This window comes from Cricetulus griseus, chromosome 8, assembly GCF_003668045.3.
Source record: "Cricetulus griseus strain 17A/GY chromosome 8, alternate assembly CriGri-PICRH-1.0, whole genome shotgun sequence".
Classification (NCBI taxonomy): Eukaryota; Metazoa; Chordata; class Mammalia; order Rodentia; family Cricetidae; genus Cricetulus; species Cricetulus griseus.
This window is the reverse complement of record NC_048601.1, coordinates 25018452-25044058: the sequence shown is the minus strand read 5'-3', so window position 1 is coordinate 25044058 and position 25607 is coordinate 25018452. Positions and strand designations below refer to the sequence as shown.

The window sequence follows — 25607 nt, the reverse complement described above, 5'->3', positions numbered from 1 at the left end:
ACAAGTGCATGCAAATATACACAAAAGAGAAGTGTAGTGACTGTTCTCATAGTACATTCCAGAGCTGGAGAGATGGTGGTGCACTTAGAGCTTGTACTGCTCTTGCATAGAACCAAACTGAGTTAGTTCTGAACACCCAAGTCAGGAGGCTCCCAACTACCCAAACTTCAGCTCCAGGGGGATCTGACACTTCTGACCACCACAGGCACCTGCACATATGTGCACATACTCACATACAGACACATACATATACAAATAATTAAAAATAAAATGAAATTTAAAAAGTTTACTCTTAAAAGAAATAAAACTCATAAGTATGACTAGGAAATAATGCTTGATTTTATGAAGCTACAATTTTCTGATAAATGAACACCTGGCACAAGAGTCACATTTTGTATCCACTTCCTGCTATAAAGCCAGGGGCCAGTACATCCAATTTGGAGTTCCTCTGAAGCCAATGAGTGGGCAGAACACAACTAGAGCCAAAATGAGGAACACATGGGATTTATTCTCTGAGAAAAAAAAAAAAAAAAAAAAAAAGCAGAGGAAGGAAGGGGTGAAGCCATCTGTCACAAGAACTGTGACATGCCACCTCAATCTAGGCATTCAAGTTTTAGATTTTAATTGTAGCTGTCTGCTATAATGGCCAATAGTTTCCAAATTTACTCATGTTAAATTATGAATGGAATAGACAAAAGGAAGAAAGCAACAACAATGTAACCCTATCTATTAAAAAGAGCATAGAAACAAAGAGAAAGGGAGGAAGGCGGGAGTTAAAGATCAGAGTTGAGCATGCTGCTTCAAACCTGTAATACCAGCATCCAAATGCAGAAGCAAGAGGATTACCATGAACTTGGGACCAACTTGGGGTAGAGTGTGAGGCCCTGCCTCAAAAACACCAAAAAGTAAGAAGGGGGGGGGCAAAGAAAAGGGGGAACATCAGAAATCTGCCAACACTAACAAATTCAATTTCTTCTCATCAATTTTACACATACTTTGTTTCAAGCCTTTAAGCAAGTTTTAAATTTTTCAAAATTATTCAGTAAATAAACTACTCAAGTAGGAGTGTAAAGATGAACCCACAAATCAAAAATCCAACTTCAGCACTATCTCAGTAGCCCTATCTACATTTACAGCTAAGCCCTTCTTTGGTTTTTCAACTTTAAAAAAGTAAAATCATTGGGCAATAAAGTGGATATTAATTGCTATTGCTCTTTTTGCTTTTGTTCTTTGAGACAGGGTCTTGCTATGTATCCCTGACCGGCTGGATTCTCACTATGAAGCCCAGATTAACCTTATACCTGCAACAGTCTTCCAGCCTCAGCCTTCCGAGTTCCACCACACCTGTCCTAGCTCCTATTACTTTTAAATCTCAAAATACAGTGCATTTTAAATCAGAAAGAGTGAAGCCACTAGGACTCTATTTCTTTTTTATGTAAATTGGTATTTTGCCTGAATGTATGAATATATACCACATGTGTGCATGGTGCCCTTGGTGGTCAGAAGAGGGTGTTAAAAACTCTAGAACTGAAGTTAGGGATTGTGAGCCACCACATGGGTGCTGGGAACTGAACCCAGGTCCTCTGAAAGAGCAGCAAGTGCATCTCTCCAACCTGAGGCATCTCTCCAACCTCCAAAGACCTCGTTTTATTTAAATCAGCAATGCATTCGGTACCTAGAATGTAAGTTCATCCCCAGAACCCACATGGCAGAAAGAGAGAACCAATTCCTACAAGTTATCCTCTGGATACCACACATGCACTGTGTCATATGTCAACTACCCCCCCCAAAAAAAAAAAAGTGGAAAGCAATTGAGAAAGATACCCAATGTCAATCTTTTATGTCTCCACATAAAATCACACACATGTGCAAATCCTATGAACACATCCAATACATCACACACACCAAAACAAAAAGTATCTATTGTGGTATCTGCAAGTGCTCTAAAACACTTATTAACATTCAGACACATATATGGCAACAGTTCCATTACAAGAACACTTTCATGGACAGAACTATTGCAAGATACATAAAAGTCAAAGTGTGTCACGTGTAATGCCAGTTTTAATAGAAATGAAACAAATAATTAGAATAAGGTAAACATAGTTTACTTTTCAATGGTAGGCATTCATACAAGGTGTCAGCAAAGTTTTTTGTTAAAAGATTAAAGGTGAAAAATGTCATAGTTTAAAATGGCAGAGCGAGCAGATATAAGCACTGAATGCTGACTACATTAAAGCAATCTCCATGGCCTTTAGGAGGTTAAGTTTTCTTCACACAGAACACATAGTTAAAATTACTTGCAGTGTTTTGTTCCTAAATAAGCAGCCAGAACCTCCTTACTGCAGGAGGGGAGAAACAGCAGAACACAACACACACTGGGGCAAGGGGACAAAATTCAAGCAGTACTACATTCCTTTGGGGAGAGCACTTTATAATTCACAGATGAGTCATTAGGAAATATAAATGTTAAATAATGAACATCACTGTAACTGAAAAACCTGCAAACTAATTACCCTACTCAAAGTTCCTGGTAACTCCATTAGGAATATTAAGGCTGATTTGCTATCCATGTTAGTTATCTACAATGTTTATTACGCATTGTGACCCACTTTCTAAAAGGCCTTCTAGGTCCCATGTTACTGACTACCTTTTCATAGCAGATTATAGGGTACATTTATACTTGAAAATACATGAAATTTATATTGATATAATATTTAACTTTTCAATCAACTAAACATTTATTGCACTGCTATTTATGTCAGACAGTCTTGCCCATGTTTTTTATTGTTGTTGTTGTTTTGCTTTTTGAGACAGGGTCTCACTATGTGGAACAGACTGGCCTCAACTCAGAAATCCCCTGACTCTGCCTCCCAAGTGCTGGGATTAAAGGCATGCAACACCACACCCAGCCTCCTGCCCACAATTTTACACATACTATTTCCTTTAATCTCACTTAAACAATTCAACAATTAAAAATTTATTGTCCTCACTTAAAAACTGGTAAGGTCCAGGGAGATGGTTCAACAGATAAAAGTACCTATGGAGCACGTGTAAGAAACCTGAGTTTGGAACTCATGTATTAAGCCAAAGGGTGGCAGGCATCTATAATCCTAGCACTCTATGTGAGACAGGAGGCAGAGACAGGAGAATCAGTAGGAAGCCCACATGTGAAGCAAGCATACACAGCCCACACATGAAGCAAGCATCCATACACAGCACAGGACAGCAGTGACAATGAGAGACCCTGCCTCAAAACAAGTCAGAAAGAGAGCAATGACTCACAAGAAGTCCTCTGACCTCACACATATATCACAGCATGTAAATGTTATGTGTTCTCTAGCTCACACAAACACACACAAAGTAAGTAAAAATAAATAAATCCTTAAAACAGAACTGGTGAAATTTAGAAGACTGCACTTTACCTGTAAGGGCTGATTTTATCCCAACAATCTTAAAAAGAATTTCAATAGCCACATATTTATCGTGTCCAGTAGTGCCAACTTGATTTTAAGAATGAATCTTAGCCAGGCATTGGTGGCTCACGCCTTTAATCCCAGCACTCGGGAGGCAGAGGCAGGTGGATCTCTGTGAGTTTGAGACCATCCTGGTCTACAAGAGCTAGTTCCAGGACAGCCTCCAAAGCCACAGAGAAACCGTGTCTCAAAAAAAAAAAAAAAAAAAAAAATGAATGAATTTTAAATTGGGGTGATGTAAAAGAAGTGAATGAGATCTCAGCAAATCGTACTAAGATAACTAACACAGTTGTGAGCTTAACTCAGCATTGGCTCAGAACTCTGTAAGCTTGCTGGCACAGAGATGACACTGTGCTCAAGCTTCTCCAGAAGTGTCTCAATGCGCATTGCATACCAGTATTTCAGAGCTGTCATTACTGAGCTCCCTCACTGGCAGAATTTTACAACACTTTCTAATAGTTACTTTGTTAAAAACAGACCTCCACTGTCTAGAAAAGAATATTCCCACATTCTCTGCAGAGCTTGCTTATGTACACACACACACACACACACACACACACACAGAGAGAGACAGAGAGAGAGAGAGAGAGAGAGAGAGAGAGAGAGAGAGAGAGAGAGAGAGAGAGAAAGAGAGCACATCATGCACACACCGATAGAATAAGAAATAGTCTTAATTTAAAATTTTAAATACACACAAACATTAAAAAGATGAATTCCAAGGTAATCATCACTATATAAATATAACTAGTATAACTAGTTTGGGGATAAGTAAAACCTTAGATCATTCCAAGTGCAAGGCAAACCAAAGCATTTAGCATAACAAAGCATGGAAAGCTAATTGGCCAATGATGGTTCAGGATTTAAACTGCAGCTTTAAGAAAGTACCACGTGATGTGTACAGAGTAAAATTGCTTATTGTTGTTTAGATGTTTCAGCAGTGCAGGGCTCAAACCAAGGAGATGCTTTACCATTGAGTTTATTCTCAACACCTAAAACTGGATTATGATTATGATTATCGTTGTATGACTCAGTAAACTTTAATTATATGCTTAATCTCGACATATTTTATGGCATACAAGGTATATTTTAATAAATGTATTACTTGTTGAATTTTGAATTTTCTTTAAAATCCTCAATTATAGCCGGGTGTTGGTGGTGCACGTCTTTAATCCCAGCACTTGGGAGGCAAAGGCAGGTGGATCTCTGTGAGTTTGAGGCCAGCCTGGTCTCCAGAGCGAATGCCAGGATAGGCTCCAAAGCTACACAGAGAAACCCGAGGGGGGGGGGAGGTTCCTCAATTATAAACTGGGCAGTAGTGGTGAAACATTGTCTCTAATCCCAGAAGAGATGGGCAGATCTCTGACAGTTTGAGGCCAGCCTGGTCTACAGAGTGAGTACCAGGACAGCCAAAACTACACACAGAGAAACCCTGTCTCAAAAACAAAAAAATCCTCAATTATCTAAGACATTGCCTTTTCTGATTACTTTTTTACATGAGGTCTAACTTTTTCATATACTTTGATTTAAGACAATCTGCCAGACACTGAAGAAATAAACATGAGCTATCAGCTCTTTCTAAGCTAGAAATGATAGAAATTTAGAACATTCAAAAAATGTAAGTTATATTTTTAAAATGTTACTTATACTAACATTTAAAGGTATAATTATTATTCTATAAAACATTTTTAATTTTCCCACTTAGCATAATGAAAATGGTACATGACCGACCAGACAGACAGACAGACAGACAGACAGATAGATAGATAGATATAGATAGACAGGCAGAGAGAGAGAGAGAAAGGGGGAGAGAGAGAGAGAGAGAGAGAGAGAGAGAGAGAGAGAGAGAGAGATTATTTTTGTTTGGTTGTCATTTGAAACAGGTTTTCTCTGTTTAACAGCTCTGGCTGTCCTAGAACTCACTCTATAGACTAGGCTGGCCTCGAATTCATTGGAGATCCACATGCATCTGCCTCCTGAGTGCTGGGACTAAAGGTGAGCACCATTACACCCAGCTTAAGGGAAATTTCAATGAACATTACTACAAATAACAAAGATAAGTTAAAGTATTTAATCTGTATTAAGAATTAACTTCCCAATTTCGGGCAGGAAAAAAAATAAGTATTTTTAGAGATGCACATAGCAGCATAAAGTCAGTTCATAAAAGCATTTCTAATTTTGTCTGTAGAGGAAGAACAGAACATTTCCAATACAAAGCTGTTTCTTCACTGAAAGCACATTTTCTGCAATATTCCTCTTTTTCAGAAATTTCCTCCTAGTTCATCATACATACTCCAATGTACTTGTTAGCTAGAATGAATGACTAGGAGAGATCACCACTGACACATGTACTTAACTTTTCTAATGCACAGTGATTTTCAGAAAGTTCAGAGATTGTCAAATTATCTGCCTTCAAAGAAAAATAACATAACTCATTGAACCAAAACACAAAAAATATCTGGATGAAAAAAATCCATCCATGAAAAAAAATCATCTAACAGCTTCTCCCTTCCTCTTACTGCTCAGGTGCACGAGCAAACACCAGCCTCTACTTCTGAATTCCTAGCAAATTCCCCAACATTAACATGCACACGCTATAATACTCACAGCAAAGCACACAGAGTCACACCCACTGGTCACATTATTTCCAAAAACTTACGAAAAACCTGTATTCCAATATTTAACTAAAGTCACCATTTCTTACTCTCTAAGTCCCTCTCTATTGATAATAATGCCACAAACACTTCCCTCTTGCTATCAGTCTTTGTCCAAATAGTTCTTCAAAAACATCTCACAAATGTCCACCTCCTCTCCGCAGACGTTCCCTGCCATCTTTCCTCCTGTCACCTCTGCCAGCAGCAACAAACGCTGCTCCTGAACATTTATGTCATTCATACCACTGTCCAAGAACTCCCTAGGCCAAGTTACTACCACTTTCTTCGAATTCTCCTTCTCAAAAGTCAAATTAAGAAACAAATATATTTTCAAGGGTAAACTCAAGTGTATCTTAATAAAGCTGGAGGTGGGGGCAAGATGACTCAGAGAGTAAAGGCACTGGCCACAAAACCTGTTAACCTAGGTTCAATTCCTAGGACCTAAATGGTGGAAATAAGAGAACCAACTCCTTCAAGTGTCCTCTGTCCTGTACACACATGTTGTGGCATGTGTGTACCTATAGACACACAAATACACATGCACACACAAAGAAAATAGTAAAATTAATTTTTAGGGCTGGAGAGATGGCTCAGAGGTTAAGAGCACTGACTGCTCTTCCAGAGAGAGGTCCTGAGTTCAATTTCCAGCAACCACATGGTGGCTCACAACCATCCGTTATGAGATCTGGTGCCCTCCTCTGGTGTGCAGATATACATGGAAGCAGAATGTTATATACATAATAAAATAAATAAAATCTTTTTAAAAAATTAATTTTTAATGTTAAAAAAACGTTTTAAGAGGAAGCGTGGAGGAAAGAAAAGAGGTAAGTGGATGTAGGGTGAGGCAAACTTCCATTTACCTATAGATAGCCTATTTCACTCAGGCATACTTAATACCAGAATGACCTAGAGAATATGGACAGCTGTCAAACGGCTATCTAGCCCCCCAACCCCTCCACCCCCCCCACCCTCACCACGCCCAGTGATGCTGAAGCATTACCATGAACTGATTCCTCCATCAGGTGAGAGTAAAACATTACAGAAACATATGCCTTCACAAAAGGAAAATGACTGATCAACAGAACAGTACGAGATGGACTGCAAGAGGTGAAGAATCTCCCTAATCTTCAATCACGAGAGGTTCTTCTGGCACTTGACATCCAAGAGGTGGGGCACCAGTGCAGACAGGGACAACCTGACCCAAAGGTTTCCAGATCTAGAATTTGAAGTGAAATGCTTTGATGCTCTCAAAGCACTACTGCCAAAATTCATGTTGACCTCAAGCCATGTACATGCTGATGGCTTCCTCCTGTGTCTTTCTGAGTCATGGCAGAAGCAACCATATTTACGAATATGATGCCAAACTGAAATTCAAACACTGACTGGCTTGTTCAAAGGAAACAAGTGTCAGAACCTGGTAGATCATCAGAAAGACAGACTGAACAACAGGCTAACACAGGTGGATGCTGCTGCTTCAGTGGCAGTCTACTGGGGCAGACCTCCTCACAGTGTTACTCTGTTGCAGAACAGTGTTTCTCTCTCTCACCTGTAACTGTGAACAGCTCGGGTGCATTTAGGATGTGTGTGAGGTGATGGCAAGGCACGGCAGCTCCCTAGAGCTCAAGGTGCTGCTCACTCTGGTGAACAGCAAGGTCTCTCAGCGCTAGATGGACTTCTGCAAAAACCCAGGTGCAACTGACTTTGCCTCGATGCTAAAAAGCTGTTTCTGTCCCTGATCTAGTAAGTAGAGAGTTGTATCTTGTCTATATATATTTCACACACATTTGCCTTCACTGCAGTCCACTGAAACCTTTAGTCTATCAATATAAAATGCTTTAAGGCTTAAAATGTCATAGAAAATACTGTTTTGTGATTGTTAATTTTCAAACATGTTGGACAAGATGAAAGGGCTAAAAACAGAAATCCTCAGGAAACTACTATGCATATGTCTACTAGCATTTATTACATTTTTAATAAACATCCAGATTACCCAAAATACCAGCTAGTTTACCTTACACTTTGTGACATTACTTATAAAGTTTACTGTATGTTTTTAAAGATTTTGAAACTCAAGAAATGAGACTGTTTTCATTTAATAAAGTATCTAATACTAACATTTTATTAATATTTTCTAATTCATATGTAATTTATAACAGGCCTATTTTATCTTACTTATTATCTTATCCACCTGCCTCTGACTCTCCAGTGCACCACCATGGTCCAGCTAAGACTTTTTTAATAAAGAAAATACATTCTTCCAAGGACTCAAAATCTAAGGCCCAAGTATTTGCACTAATTTTCCTAGTGTTAAAGCTAAAAATAAACAATAAAAACACCAAAAGAAAAGACCAATTTAACTGGGCATTGGTGGCACATGCCTTTAATCCCAGCACTTGGAAGGCAGGGGCAAGTGGATCTCTGTGAGTTCAAGGCCAACCTGGTCTACAGAGCAAGTTCTAGGACAGCCAGGGCTGTTACACGAGAAACCCTGTCTCAAAAAAAGTAAAAAAGTAAAAAAAAAAAAAAAGAAAGAAAGAAAGAAAAAGAAAAAGAAAAGAACAATTTCTCTTCATTAGTTTCTTCAGCCACTGTTTATGTAAACCACAGTTTGTAGAGACCTTCAGCACACCTATGGACACAAGCAGCACCCGTAAGAGGAAGTCAGGTATCAGGCACAGGATGACTTTGAAAAGTAAAATCAAACTGTGACTTCCCTGTTCAACATTACTACAACTAGAGCCACAAGATGGTACAGCAAATAAGAACACTTGCCAGCAAGACTGATAACCTGGGAGCTAGAGAGATGGTTCGGTGTTTAAGAGTACTTGTTGCTCTTGCAAAGGGCCAAGATTCCATTCCCAGCACCCATAAAGATGACTCAAAACCATCTTTAACTCTAGTTCCCAGGAATCCAATGACCTCCTCTGACCACCAGAGGTACCAGAGGTACCAGGCACACTTATGGGTGGGTGGTGGGTGTGTGTGTGTGTGTGTGTGTGTGTGTGTGTGTGTGTGTCTATGTAGATACACACAAAATAAAGAAATCTTAAAAAAAAAAGATGTGATGATATTTTGTTTATGATCTAATAAATAAAACTTGCCTGAAGACCAGAGTGCAAAGTTAACCACAGCCGTAGAGGCCAGTCAATTCCAGCACTCGGGAGAGAGGCAGACAGATCTCTGGTCAAGGACACACTGAGCTACAAAACATTGATCCAGTCCTAAAAAGAAACAGAGCTCACACAAAGGTGATCCCACCACTTGGGATCCCACACCTTTAATCACAGCACTGGAGAGGAAAGGAATATAAGGGAGGAGGAGACAGGGGCTGAATAGTCTGAGGACCAGTGTAGGAGACAGAAGTCTGAGGTTTTTGGTGAAGAACATTCAGTCTCTAGCCACGCTGAGGACAGGATTGCTCCAGCCTTGGTAGAGGTAAGAACTCTCTAGTGGCTGGCTGCTTTGCTTTTCTAATCTTCAGCTTGAACCCGAATATCTGTCTCTGGGTTTGTATTTTTCCTACTACAGATCAATAACTCGAATTTAGTCCCTGGAATTCACATGACAGAAGGAGATTACTATAGCTAAGGCTGGCACCCTGATCCTGAGTACTACAAAAAAATAAAGATTACTCTGACTAAAGACAAAATGCATTTCCTGATTCTTTTTGCCAAAAGAAAATAAAAAAGTGAGCCTTCCAAATCATACTTAAGCTGCTGTTTCGAAAATTTATGATAAATTAGCAATATTTAAAAACAATTCTGTAATACTGTAATGAAACCACTAGCAAAATGCAACTCAGTGGTACAGCACTTATTCAGTAAGAACAAGTCCCTGGCACTCAATGCCCAGTAGAAAAATCAAAAGCCAGCGTAGAGAGGCCCAATCTCAGAAAAATCAAAGAACAAAACTTAAATTTTAAATTTTAAAAATAATCCCACACTAGATTACACCATGGAATTCAAGAGGAGAAAGAACAGACTAAGAAACTCCAATTCTTAGTTGGGTGGTGGTGGTGGCAATGGCACACGACTTTAATCCCAACACTCGGGAGGCAGAGGCAGTCGGATCTCTGTGAGTTCGAGGCCAGCCTGGTCTACAGAGCAAGTGTCAGGATAGGCTCCAAAGCTACAGAGAAACTCTGTCTTGAAAAAAAAAAAAAAAAGAAAGAAAGAAAGAAAGTCCAATTCTTTGGAAAATAATATCTTTAGTATCCTTAAACCATATCAGATATTTGTGCAACTTTATGTGAATCACTTAATTATTTTTCCCAATTATCCTGCTACACTCCAGGTACAAGAAGAAATGTCTCATAATTTACATATTTCCATGCATGCTAAGGTCTAATAAATAAAATTAAAATTAAAATCCTAGGCTAGGGGTATAGCTCAGTGGTAGAGCACTTGTTTATCATGTAGAAGACCTTGGATTCAATCCTCAGTACCTCAACAGAAGAAAAGAAGCATCAAACTCCAAAAATAATAAATATTCTACGCGAAAAGAAAACATTAGGGCTATCAAGATAGCTCAGCAGGCAAAGAATCTATCTCTAGATCCTGAGTGTGCTCCTCAGAACCTACCAGGAAAGAAGAAAACCAGCTCCCAAAAATTGTCCTCTGCCCAGGTGGTGGTGGAATACACCTTTAACCCCAGTACTCGGGAGGCAGAGGCAGGTGGATCTCTGTGAGTTCAAGACCAACCTGGATTACAAAGTGAGTTCCAGGACATCCAGGGCTGTTAAACAGAGAAACCCTGTCTCAGGAAAAAAAAAAGTTGTCCTTTGACACATGCACCATGGCACATTCATATCTAGACAGGCAGACACACACACACAGACACACAGACACACACACACACACACACACACACACACACAATTTAAGCAAAAATCATAAAAAATAAAGGCACTTACTTCACTTGCCATCCTACAATATTAAACAGAATATTCTGTTCAAACTTTCAGTGAAAGAGCATTAAAATAATCTCTCTCTTTCCTCTCTCTCTCTCTCTCTCTCTCTCTCTCTCTCTCTGTGTGTGTGTGTGTGTGTGTGTGTGTGTAGGTGAGTATGCAAGTATGCAAGCACATATCCATGAGTTTGTATAGAAGCTAAGACTTGATGTCAGATGTCTTCCAGAATCACTCTCCACCTTAATTTTTTGAGACTGCATCTCTCTTTAAACCTGGAGCTGTGGATGCCACCAGACTAGCTGGGTAGCAAGCTGTAGGGATCCCCCATCTCCTTCTGTGTTGGAATTACAGGTGCATATCACCATGTCCAGTTGTTACATGGGATACAGGGATCAAACTCAGGTCCTCACACTTGCCTTTTACCAACTGAGCCATCTCCTCTACCACCAAATAACTATTTTTAACTTTTTTTTTTTTTTTTTTTTTTTTTTTTTTGGTTTTTTAGACAGGGTTTCTCTGTGGCTTTGGAGGCTGTCCTGGAACTAGCTCTTGTAGACCAGGCTGGTCTCGAACTCACAGAGATCCGCCTGCCTCTGCCTCCCGAGTGCTGGGATTAAAGGCGTGCACCACCAACGCCCGGCAACTGTTTTTAAAATAAGCATCCAACTAAATTCAACACACCGAACTCTTACAAGGCATAATCAAGAAAGTAGTACAAAGGGCTGCAGAGATAGCTTGGTGGCTAAGAACACTGGCTGTTCTACTCTTCAAGAGGTCCTTAGTTCCATTCCAGCAGCAACACAGTGGCTTACAACCATGTCTAATGGGATCTAATACCCTCTTCTGGTGTGCAGGCTTACATACAGACAAAGTCTCATATACATAAATAAACAACCTTTTATTTAAAAAAAAGAAGTGCAATAGCTAACTAAAATAACATCTAAAATGTAACTTATCCAAAAGCTTCTCACTAGTTCTGTGATTGCATAAAGCTCACAGGAAGATTTCATTCTTATCCATCAAGTTTACACTACAGTCTTCCTTAGTCATCATTTTTTAGAAGAACTTCTCTATCAAAACACACATGACACACACTCACACACTCTCTCTCATTCCTAACTCTCCAATCACAAGCTATCTGAAAGTAAAGCAACAAAAGGAGTCTAAGATATAAAAATATCTGATAATTTTTATTTCAGAAATAAGATTCTGTGAAAATGCCATTAATAATCAACTAGGCACAGCAGGCACTCCTAAGCAAATATGTTTTTATACTGTTAAGATTCTGGACCCAGCGCAATCAGATCAAACATTTAAAATGGACCAAAATCCCCAGCCTCAAACTGAAATACAGAAATGTATTTAATTGCTATAAAGTCTAATAAACCAGTCTTCTTCACAAATGAAAGATGTCTGACCTCTGGGAGCTACGAAGAAGATAATGAATGCACTATTTAATTAGGGGCCCACTGCTAGCTGACTATAATCTATTAATTAGCATTCTCAGTCTCTGTATCTCACTGTACTGTCTTTAAAATTGCACCCTTTGTTTTTTGGACCGATGTTACACAATTTTAGAACTCTGTGGTAATTACAGTGGTTCGGGAAGAATGTCTCTGCCAGCACTGGTGTGCACTGGTATTTAATTAGGGCACGGGGTGGACCAGATAAGGCGGTGCTCACCCTCTTCAGCACATAATGGTTTTCTTGGCATGAAAAACCTGTGGACTGTTTCTTTTCCAGAAAAATTGTAAGTACCCATAATTGTCTTCTCAAAAGATTCAATATTTTGCCTTTGAATGTAGTGTAATAATTGGAGAAAGGGTACTGCACTGGATTTCTCTACCAAGTCCCATACCCTAAAGCACAGACATAAGAAAAAACATGCCTAATAACTTTTTTCCTCAATAAATTAGACATTTCCAAGTCATTTGACAATAAAACTACCTTACTGGCCATTACATTTTCAGAAAGGTACATTGATGAGTAGGCAATTCAATAACAGTATCTTTGGTTAACACCAAATCTGCTTTAAATTTATATACTAAGAGAGAGACAGACTGAGAGACAACGAATCTACTCTTGAAAAGGCTGGTGGTCAGGCAAGCTAACATAAATCTAGCATTTAGGGGGTGGAGGCAGAAGAGCTCCAAGCCAGCCTAAGCTACATACGGAAGTGGGGGAGGAATGCTGAATTGTCTTTAATTATTTAAAAACATATTGAACCTTTTATTCATTTATTTTAGTGAACCAGTGAATCTTTTTGTGTTAAGGTTACTTACAAATATATGTGTGAGGGGTTCCTTACAGGGGCAGAGATGACTCAAATGTAACTCAAGTGTCATCAAAAAGTCCACTCCAATATAGTTGATGACTCATGAAATTGCAACCTTGAAGCACTCTGAACAATCTGAAGGCAGCAAGACAGGTCCAAGAATCTCTTCTACATGCTAGGAAACTGCTCTTCCACTGAACATATAGCTGTCCTGTGTTGGGTTGGTTTTAATTTTGAGATAATGTCTCACAATACAGCCCCAAGATAGCCCTGAATTCACTATGTAGCCAAGGCAGTACTCAAAAAAAAAAAAAAAAAATTTTATTTGGTTTTTCAAGACAGGGTTTCTCTGTGGCTTTGGAGGCTGTCCTGGAACTAGCTCTTGTAGACCAGGCTGCTCTAGAACTCACAGAGATTCGACTGCCTCTGCCTCCCAAATGTTGGGATTAAAGGCGTGCGCCACCAATGTTTGGTGTAAGATTCTGTTTGTTTTAATTTAGGTGTATGTGAGTTTTGCTTGAACATACCTGTGGAACATGTACAGGACCAAATCTAAAAAAGACTAAGAAAGTAGGAATAGAATTCTGAAGTAAAAAGGAGAAATAAAAAATAAAGGAACAAAGATGGGGGAAATCTAAGACAGGAAGGGAAGAGAATTCCTTGTTTTATTTATATACGTGGATTCAGCCCATAAAGATAAATGTACAAATGAAACTAACCTGGTTTTCTTCCTGCACAACTCGGTACTGCTCCTTCCAAATGGTGATTTTGGAAGCTTCATCTTTTCTCAAGGCTCGCTCTTTCTTCAGCTCTGGACTCCAAAAGGTCTTGATGCTATTCATCGAAGAACTTAATTTGCTTTCCTTTACTTCCACATCCTTCCTCAAGAGATCATTTTCTCTTAATACTTCCTTTAGCTGTGTCTGCAGATCCATGATGGTGTTATCTCTTGCCTGACGAAGAGAGTGAGGTACAGTGGATGCCATACTAACAGGAGGGAGGTGATGTTCTCCAAATGCTATGGTATCGCTAGCAACCCCGCTGCTTGCTATATTGGGGCTACTGCCCATCGCAGTCATCCTAACACCATAAGGCAGGCGTCCCCCAGAACGGCCAAGTGTCATGGTGCTTTTAGGTGTTTCTGAACCCATGTTTTCATGGTCACTTAGATACATAGGGCCAGATGTAGCATAGGCAGCATTTAAGGACTGTATATTCTCCATTGAAAGGGTTTTCCCACTGCCACCTCCAACACTGTTTCCAGAACTCCCTCCTGTACTATTTGTTCGCCGATGACCTAATCGAGGAGATCGAGGAAGCCTCGGTGATCGCCCAGGACTCTGGCTGCTTGGTTCCACTTTCCCTACTGATCGAGCACTTCCATACATGGTTGCAGGGTGAACTTAGGCGCCAAAGATGTTGTAAAGCAGAAAATAACAATGCAATTCTGTGAGGTTTCTCTATGGCTATAAAGTCAGCTTAAGGCTACCAGAAATAGCAGGTCACACCAGCTGTCCAATCTTGAAGAAATACCTTATGCCATATCTGTAATGAAAAGATCACACATTAAACCCCCAATAATAAATATTTCCCATCTCAGAAATGTTCTATTACCTTTATTTGGGAAAGAATCTACTTTCATTAAGTATTCTCATGGCTTTAAAATCAGACAACCCATAATGTGATGTTTTCTATCTGAAAATGGGAGAGTATCAACTGATAATTACAAAGTGACACATCTGAATAACAGAACTCAGACTATTATATAAAATCAAAGTATAAATATCAATACTTGGTTACAATATCAGAACTAATAAAAGAACTCAATGCATTAGTCAGACATAAAATCAATATATAAATATTAACACCACATATTATCAAAAGTCATAACAGCTAAACATACTAGTATGATACAAGATTGGTATTTAAATACCAACACTTTCATGTACACTGGGAATAACAATTAGAAACTAGCTTTTATGGTTAGGAAGATGGACCAGTGAGTAAAGTGCAGCCATGCAAGGATGAGACCCTGACCTGAGGTCAGATCCCCAAACCCAGGTAGAGCTGTATGCAATAGCATGTATCTGACATGCCAGTATTCCTATGATAAGATAGAAGACAGAGAAGGGAAAATTTCCCAAAGTTCAGGGACAAGCTAAAGAACAGGAGACCTTGTTTCAAACAAGGTAAAAGCCAGGACCAACACCTAAGAGTGACCACAGCAAACACTCAAACATGTATAACACACACACACACACACACACACACACACACACACACAGAAGGAGGGGGAGCTGGGAGAAGAAAATGAACTTTTAATTTAAAAATAAGAAACTCGGGCTGGGGATATAGCTCCATTGGAAACAAGATTTGCCCAGCATGAACAAAGCTCTGGGCTTGAGCCCCAGCACTACATAAAACGGATGTTGTAGCATACACATGCCAGTAATTTCAGCACAAGAGGAAGAAAGAGCAGAGTCAAGGTCATCCTCACTACAAAGTTGAGTTTGAAGCCAAACTCACATATATGAGACCCTGACTCAAAAAACAGTCTTATTAACAGCAACAAAGCTATAAAAGTACTTTAAACATAAGAAAAATCTTCAAGCATTTAAAACTCTACTGGAAGACATGAAATAATACCTCAAGAATAAGTAAATAAATAAAAAGGTTATCCATGCTCCCAGACGAGAAGACAAATGCTGTGAAGGACTAGTCCTTCCCCCAGCTCGTTAGCACAATCTCGGGGGTGGCTGACTCTAAAATTCAGATGGAGGACTGAAAGTACAAGAATAGCCCAACTAGACAGGCATGGTGGAGCAGAGCAGGCAGAGGCAGTAGAATCACCACACATTTGAAGTCCATGTGGTTTATAAGCCAAACACCAAAACAGCAGCCAAGGCCACATACTGAAACCAGTCTCAAAAAAACAAAAAGCCATAAGACCGCTTCATGTGTAAAGGTGCTTGCCACATGTGGTGGCTTGAATGAGAATGGCCCCCTCAAATTCCTGTGCTTGTAGAGCCATAGGTTGATGTAAGTTATCTTCTTCAATTACTCTCTTGCTTACATACATAAGGATCTCTCACTTAAACCCAGAGCTCACAGATTTGGCTAGTCTAGCTAAGCAGTCTATTCCAGGGATTGTCTGCCTCTGTCTTCAGAGTTCTGGGATTACAGGCAGGTAGGCAACTCCTGGATGCTGAGAATTCAAACACTGGTCCTCACATTTGCATAGCAAGCACTCTGCTAAGCCATTTTGCTAGTCCCTTCTGAAACTTTTGTAATTTGATTGTGTAGTTCTCAAGTATGAACTCTGAAGAAGACGCTGTGTATCAATATCAAAAGTATAAAAAATACCCGGGCCAGTGAAGACACTTCATCAAGTGAAGGTAATTTCCACCAAGCCCAACAATTTGAGTTCAATCCAAGGGATATGGTGGAAAGAGAGAAATGACCCCAAGTTATCGCTAATGGCTACACACAAAATAAAAAAGCATCTGGGAGGCTGAGGCAGGAGAACTGCAAATTCAAGGCCAGTATAGGGTACAAGACAGGACCTTGTCTAACAAAATAAGAAAGAGCATGTAGTATTTTCATGTTTTTAAAAAAAAAAAAAAAGTCCCGCTATAAACTAAAACATTAAATAAGGACCATTCAGCACTAATAATTTTCATAGTAATCAATGACCAATGACAGAGGTCTGAACTCTGATTGCTGTAGCGTGAATAATAAAAACCCAGAGACGGACATTGGGATTAAAGCTGAAGATCAGAGAAGCAAATCGCCAGCCACTAGAGAGTTCTCATCTCTACCAGTGATCAGACCAAAGGGGCGATCCTGTCCTCTGATTTCTTCTCCAAACACACTGCTCCTCCGACTGCCCCTGACTACACTGCTGCACAGACTCACTGAGACTGCAGACTGAATACACTCTGAGACCCTGTGCTCCTATCTTATATACCTCTCTAGTGCTGGGATTAAAGGCATGCACCATCACTGCCTAGCTTCTATGGCTAACTAGTGTGGCTGCTAGGATTAAAGGTGTGTGCCACCACTGTCTGGCCTCTATGGCTGTGACTAGCTTTGCATTCTGATCTTCAGGCAAGCTTTATTAGATCATAAAATATCACCACAGATTGCTAGTATTTCTGTGAACAGTAGGCTTTAAAAAAGAGAAAAGAAACTTAAACATTAAAGAATACATCTTTGCTCCATCTTTTGCATGTAACGTAGTAAAACTAGGTTTGTTCAAGCCATGTGCTTGATTATGCAAGCTTAGCCTGACTCTTCAGTGTCTACTGGAAACTGGAACTACAGTACACTGGCTAAGGCAGCACCGCCACAAGGGCATAGCAACTTGAAAGAGGGTCTCTGGTAGGAGCAGCAAAATATGGAATTAAAGGTGCAATCAAATTTGCCATTGTTACCACTTCTCACTTTTACAGAAGGGTTAGTAACTCTGTTACAAATCAAGTGGATTACAGGTTTTAATAATTCTTATCAGTTAATCAAGTTAATTGTAAGTTCTATCAACATTCTCACCATGACAAATACATTGTCAAACAGATACTTAGGAGTAAACGGTGGTATTAATCAGGGCCCCAGACTTCTATCAACAATCTGCCACTCAGCTCAAGGGCGGCAAGCCCCCCTTAACACCAGGCCTCACTTATACCATGATCTTTTAGAATGCTAAGATATTCAAATTGCAACTTTAGTTATCTTGCATTTTATACCAAGTCTCACCCTAAATAAAATAAACCACGAGCATGGTGTAGTGTGATAAGGGCATGTCATCCCAGCTACTTGATTGCATAGAAAGGTGATGAGAGATGTTCTTGCCATTTTCCCATCTCAGAGAGAGCTGTTCGTCTTCATCTCTGATAATTCGAAGCACACTAACACATAGAGTATGGTCAAGCCCAGACCTGATAAGATGAGCCTTTTTTTTTTGGTTTTTTGAGACAGGGTTTCTCTGTGTAGCTTTGGAGGCTGTCCTGGCACTCGCTCTGGAGACCAGGTTGGCCTCAAACTCACAGAGATCAGCCTGCCTCTGCCTCCTAAGTGCTGGGATTAAAGGCGTGCACCACCAACACCGGCTATGATGAGCTCTTTATTATTAGGCAATTTATCATTTATGGCAGCCAAAGTGCTGGTCCTCTGGACTTTGTGCCACTCATCAATGGATAACAGAAACAAAAATGTGTAATTGTCAGCTTGGGGACATTAATCACACAGAGTCTTATTGTATGCCTGGCCTTAGCTTGGCTTGATTCTTGCCAGCTTTTCTTAACTTAAATTATCCTGTCTATCTTTTGCCTCTGGGCTTTTAACCTTATTTCTGTATACCTTTCTTTACTTCTTACTCCATGTTTTGCTGGGTGGCTGTCCCCTGAGTCCTCCTCTCCTTCTTTGGCTTCCAGCTCTCCTCCCAGATTTCCCCTCCCCTGTATTCTCTCTGCCTGCCTACCCTGCATATCATTTCTCCTGCCTTTCTATTGACCATGCAGCTCTTTATTAGACCAATCAGGTGTTTTAGACAGGCAATGACAGTTTCACAGAGTTAAACAAATGCAACATAAAAGAATCCAACAAATCTTTGCATCATTAAACAAATGCTTCACAGCATAAACAAATGTAACATATCTTAAAATAATATTCTACAACACGGGCTGGAGAGATGGCTTAGCCATTAAAGGCTAGACTCACAACCAAAAATATTCTACAACACAAGAGGATTTTTTTCTTTTTCCTAGAGACGAGATCTCATACAGACCAATCCGCCTTATAGTTCCTGACCATCCTGTCTCCACCTCCTTAGTGCTGGGATCATAGTATGCTCCTTCCTGTGTGTATGAATGCAGGCATAATCATGCCTTGACCCACGTGTTTCACAAATCAGAGATAAAAAACTCAAGTGTCTGCTCACCTCCCACCTTATCTATCCTACCCAGTGCTGCTAGCACCACCACCCCTCTTTTTTTTTTTAAGGAGACATGGGTGCATATAGCCCAGGCTAGCCTTGAACTAGCTATACAGCTAAGAATAACCTGGAATTCTGATCTTCCAGCCTCTACCATGAGTTCTGGGGTTTCAGCCTCACACCCTCATGTCCAATTAATAAGGTGCTGAGCATCTAACACAGAGCCTCAGGCACAGTAGAAAAGCACTCTACCATTGAGCTATATACACAGCCATGTATGTTTATTTCACTATGCTACTGATTTTGGAGCCCAGAGCATCAAGCATACTAGCAAGCGATGAAACACTAAGCAGTCTATCCCCAGGACCCTCAGTTCTGTTTTGTTTTGAGACAGGGTTTCTCTGTGCAGTCCTGACTTTCCTGGAACTCACTCTGTAGATAGACCATGTTGGCCTTGAACTCATAGAGAGATCCATACACCTCTGCCTCTCTAATGCTGGGATTAAAGGAGTACACTCCCACCTCAATACAGTAATCTGACAAGCTGATTCCAACTTTGAAATGAAAATCCAACAGACCCACGGCCAAAAAAGAAATGTAATGATTTTATTAAGTCAAAATTCAAATACCATTTTGTAATATGTTGACAAGATTTAATAAGTTTGTGCAGGTATACAACCATCACAATGTTTAAAACACTTCAAATAACACAAAAAAAATTTCTTGCGCCAGGCATGGTGGCACCCACCTATAAACCCAGCACTCAGGATGCTCAGGCAAGAGAATATGGAGTTTGAGGCCAGCTTGGGCTACATTGAGTTCCAGGCCAGCCTGGGCTCCAAAGCAAGGAGGAAGAAGTTCTATATTCATTTTCAGTTAACAACTGATTTGACTGACTTTCCTGTAAATTTCTCACACTTAAAATTATATTTGCTGTTGTAATTAATGATGCTGTGAATATTCACACAGGAATCTGTGGACATGTTTCCATTTCCTCCTTTGTAGACCCCTAATTACAAAAGCTAAGGGCATACAGTAAATATGTTTGACTTGTTTTTACTATATCTGCAGTATTTAATAGTGCTGCCAGCACTGCACAGGAACCCCGGGTCTCCCACATCTTTACCTGCACTACCCATTCTGTTGGTATTAGCTACTCTCTGAGGGTGTGGGTGTTATCTCACTGTGGGGTCTCCTACTAATGACTAATGGTAGTGACTATGTTTTTCAGGTGCTTATTACCATGGCAGTGTAGGATCTATTCAAACCTTTTATTCGTATTTTCTTGGCTTGTTTGTCCTACTAGAAAGAGTTTCTTGTATGCAAGGGGGCTGGAGAGATGCCTCAGCAACTTAGAGTGCTTACTGCTCTGTAAGAGGGCCAGAGTACAGACTACCAACCACACACCAGGCAGCTCACAAACATCTGGAACTCCAGCACCAAAGGATCCAATGCTCCCATCTGGTCTCTATGGGTACTAGCACATACACACTCATAAATAAAAGTAAATCTTTAAATATAAGAATAATGTTCTAAATAAAAGATACCACTCCTTTATCAACTTATAGTTTGCAAGTACTTTTCTTCCATCTGTCATGTGTTTTTTGTTAGTGAGAGCTTTTAAAGAGTAAAACTTTTAACTTTTTGTTTGTTTTTGTTTTGTTTTGTTTGGGGGGGGGACGGACAACAGGGTCTCTCTATGTAGCTCTGGCTGTCCTGGAACTCATTATGTAGACCAGACTGACCTCAAATATGAGCTATGATCTTAATCTAATATCTAGGAAATCTTCACTGGGCAAGGATGCATCTGTAGCTCCACTAACTTGAGAGGCTGAAAGGGCTGAGCCTGCAAAATGTACTAAGGACCGAAGAATCCATCTCAAGGAAAAACAAAATCCTGGAAGGAAAGAAAGGAAGCAGCCAGGGCAGAAGCAGCAGGAAACACATCTATGAATATAGTGACACCCAATACTTTGTATACTGACTTAAAATACTAACTTAAAAAGTTCTTTCCTCACCCAGTAATTCAGAATTTCTCCTATTAGGTAAAATTTGGGGTTCTTTTCTTTGTCTTGCATATGCTGATATCCAACTGTTCTAGTACTTTCCCCCCATTGAACACCTTAGCACCTCTGTCAAAAATTAATCAGCTGGGCCTGGGGGCACACACCTTTGATCCCAGTGGCTCAGGAGGCAGAGTTCAGGACAGTTAGAGCTATATAGAGACCCTATCTCAAAAAAATAAAAGAACCAAATGTAACCAGCACGCAGGAAACATCTGTGCACCCATGTTTGTTGCTGTAGTGTTTATAATAGCAAAGGTATAGAAGTTCATCATATAGTTGCAGCATATGTATTAATCATCATAAAGAACAAAATTATGGCTGGGCATTGGTGGCGCATGCCTTCAATCCCAGCACTAGGAAGGCAGAGGCAGGTGGATCTCTGTGAGTTTGAGGCCAGCCTGGTCTCCAGAGCGAGTGCCAGGATAGGCTCCAAAGCTACACAGAGAAACCCTGTCTCAAAAAAACCAAAAAAAAAAAAAAAAAGAATAAAATTTGCAAGAAAATGGATAGAACTATGTCCTGGTTTACTTCTCCTGTTGCTGTGATAAACACTGACCAAAAGCAACTTGGGAAGGGAAGGGTTGATTTGGCTTACACATCACAGTCCATCTCTGAGAAAAGCTAGAGCAGGAACTCAAGTGGGATCCTGAAGGCAAGAACTGAAGCAAGGAGCATGGAGGAATGCTGATTGCTGGCTTACTCCTCATGAATTGCTCAGCCTGCTTTCTCGCGGCACCCAGGACCACCTACCCAGGGTTGGTTCTACCCACAGTAGGTTGTGCCTTCTCACATCAATCATTAATCACGAAAATGCTCCACAGGCCAATCTGATGGGACCATTTTCTCATTTGAGGTTCCCTCTTCCCAGATCAACCTAGCTTGCATCAAGTTGACAAAAAATAACCAGCACAAACTGGATGACACCTTGTTATGTAAAATAAACCAAACACAGAGAAAACAAGTCTCATGTTTTTCTTTCATACATAGAAACTGGAGGAGGGAAGGGGGATTGGGATACAAGAGTAAAGGGGGGATAATAGAGCTTGGGATAGAGGCTGTGGGGAGTGGGGAGACAAAAGGTAGGAGGAGGAGGAAAGATATCATCAATGTGTCATATATGAAAATGGTACAATAAAGCTCATTAATTTGTATAATTAATACAGGTTAATAAGATGGCCTACTCAAAAAAGTAAACTAACCGTAAATGTGTGGGTTTACTTTTGGACATTCTATTTTTATCCATTTCACCTATGTATGTATGTATGTATGTATAATGTATGTATGTATATCCCTATACAATTCCACACTGTCCTGATTACCAACCATGACAGTCATTGACGGCTATTGTACATCAAGTAAACAGTCTTAATAAGCAAGGTGGAGCACTTCTTATACAGGCATTAAAACTGACCATAAAGCTATAGTCACTAAAAGAGGCTGGCAATAGGCAAAAAAGAAAAAGAAAAAGAAAGAAAAGTCCTATTTGATGATAAAGCAATAGGAAAGGAAGAGATCATCAATAAATGATGCTAAAGAAAATCAGGCAATCATGTTGGGGAGGATAACCTCAACACGCAACTAAAGCTATACAAAAATCAATTTTACACTGATCACAGGAAGGTATAACAGTAACACACTCAAAAAATAATATAGAGAATGACGTGATGACCACAGAGTGAGAAAGAGCTCTTAAACAAGACATAAAAGTGATTAACAATAGCAGCAAATATTGACTGGACTCTAAGAATTTTATTTTTTCAATGACACAATGTGAACCAAAATGGAAAGCTACTGAGTAAAAGGAAATATTTACAACACAAATAACCAGAGCTCATTTACAAAATACATAAAGAACTCCTATAAATTAATTAGAAAGACACTCGAATAGAGCCAGACATTTGAATAAGCATTTCACAAAACAAATGACCCAGTGACCAAGAGACACAAAGATATTCTCCGCCTCTCTGGACATGGAGATCACACCTATCCCAGCACTGGGGAGGCTGACATAGCAGTATAGCAAAGTCTAGGTTGGGCTGAGCTATACAGGAAGACCTGGTCTCAAAATGAACAAACAAACCAGGCATATAATCCCTACACTTAGGAGGTATAAGATCAGGAGTTCAAGGTCATCCTGAACTACACAGTGAGTTGAAGCCAGCTGGGCTACAAATATCCCTATAGCATAAAAGAAAAAATTAAAATAAAATAAAAATACTAACGTGTAGTATATTTATAGACAGAATACTATTCAGCAATGAAAATGAACAAACCTCAGCAACTCATAATCAAAAGTCTCTCAAATGTTATGTCAACATTCCAGTATGAAATGATAAATATGATTCCATATAGATGAAGTTGAAAAACAAAAAACTAAACCTAGAAAAATGTATACAGAAGACCCCATGACATGCAGTTTCATTGTCTGTGGTTTTAGGCACCAAATGGTTGACCACAAAATGATAATATTAATTGGGAAACTGCAGAAATAACCAATAAGTTTTAACTTGTATGTTATTTGAACAGCATCAAAATATGTCATGCCATGTACTTCATCCTTCCCAGGAATCTACTGAACCTATGCTGTATATGCTACCTATCTATTAATCTCTTGATGGATTTCTGGATTACCAGATCTACTATCAAGGCGCTGAGTCCAAGTAACCTTGCCAGAGTAGCCCAACACTGTCTCAGTACCTATGGCATTCACTTCAATTCATCTCATCCCATAGACATTGCATCATTTCACATAATCATAAGAAGAACTGAATACAAAGCCAGGATGGTGGTGCAGGCCTAAAATCCCAATATTCAGAAGGCTGAGGCAGGAGGATGACAAGTTCCAGACTAGCCTGGACTACCTAAAGACCTCTGATTAAAAAAAAAAAAAAAAAAAAAAAAAAAAAAAAAAAAAGCAGGAATAAGGGATAGTTAGATGTGGTGGATTAAAGCATGACTTTAATCCCAGCACTCAGAAGTAGGTAGATCTCTCAATAAAGGGATGGATGGGTGGATGGATGGATGGATGGATGGATGGATGAATGGATGGATGGATGGATGGATATGAATACAGTTCAGTAAGTTAGAAAGGTTGGTTAGTTGTCCTCAAACTCATTATATAGCCCAATGTGCCCTCAAACCCGTCTCAGGTTCCTAAATGCTGGGCTACCAGGTGTGATCCACTACACCTGACTGGCCTCAGTATGGTTATGTGTTAATGTCTCAGCACAGAAGTGGCAGCCTACAGTGTGAGTCCCATTAAGTCAGGATAGTGGCTGAGCCTTTATAAAGTAGGAGTGGATCCGAGCGTGAAGAGTAAAGACCTAGAGAGGATGACAAGTATGCCATCATTTGCTAAGCTATACATTTATTTTAGATATTTTTCTACCTGTGTGTTTGGGTGTGTACGTGTGGATACAGATGTGTGTTTATGCGGGTGCAAGTGTATGTGCATACATAGAGGCCAGCAGTCAATTTCAGGTATCATTCCTCAGGAGCCTTATAATTTGAGAAAAGGCCTTTCATTTGGCCTTGAGCTTGACATTAGGCTAGGCTGACTGGCCAGCTAACCCCAGGGATTAGCCTGTCTCACATACCCCTGCCTGCAACCCTATGCTAGAATGACAAGCAGAACCACTATGCTTGGCTTTTTCACATGGGTTGTAGAGCTACAACTGATGTTTTCAAACTTGTGCCTCAAGTACTTCACCTCCTGAGCTACCTCCCCAGTTCATACTTTTCTACTTTAATAGGTAAATTATATTGTACAATAAAATGAAATTTAAGATCTAAACCTTTATTTCCCAAAATGGTTTCACAATGATAACACAAATGTTAAATCTTAAGGCATCCTCCCACAGAACACTGGTTAATTCCAAATGAAAGGGCTTTCAAATAAAAATAACAATGAAGGAAAATAAAGTGATATATCCAGAGGATGGTAAGGTGAAACTATCTACTCATCACACAGTGATTAATAGGAGATCAATTCTATTAGTTGGAGAACCACTAACAGTGATAGTTTGAGTACCAAGTCGTTTATGGTGGCACACACAATATAATCTCAATACTAGAATTGCTGAGGCAAGAAGATTGCAAGTTCAAGGTTTGCCTACGCTACACAGAGAGACTCCAGCTCAAAAAAAGAAATAAAATTAAATGCTTATTAAACAGTTATCCTTCTAAAACATACCCATCATCTGTCCTAATTAAAAGTTCATAGTTTTCAGGATGGTGGTGCCTCACACCTTTAATCTCAGCACTTGGGAGGCAGAGGCAGATGGACTTCAGTGAGACCAGCC

The 25607-nt window shown here is 39.8% G+C and overlaps 1 protein-coding gene and 1 pseudogene across 6 annotated transcripts in view; one reads left to right on the top strand and one right to left on the bottom strand.

Moving 5' to 3' along the window:
- The window catches only part of Erc1 (ELKS/RAB6-interacting/CAST family member 1), a 307389-nt gene that overhangs the window by 273467 nt on the left and 8315 nt on the right, over positions 1 to 25607 (bottom strand). For 3 of the 6 annotated variants that reach the window (XR_004770988.1, XM_027429286.2, XM_027429282.2), the window contains exon 2: positions 14031 to 14856. Coding sequence is in view for 5 of the 6 variants with exons in the window: in XM_027429286.2 (XP_027285087.1) it covers positions 14031 to 14699 (669 nt within the window). In the remaining variant the exon portion in view is untranslated. Of the gene's footprint in view, positions 1 to 14030; positions 14857 to 25607 lie in introns of those variants that run through there. The other 3 variants (XM_027429284.1, XM_027429285.1, XM_027429287.1) reach the window with 1 other exon arrangement.
- LOC113837051 lies at positions 7113 to 7863 on the top strand (annotated as a pseudogene).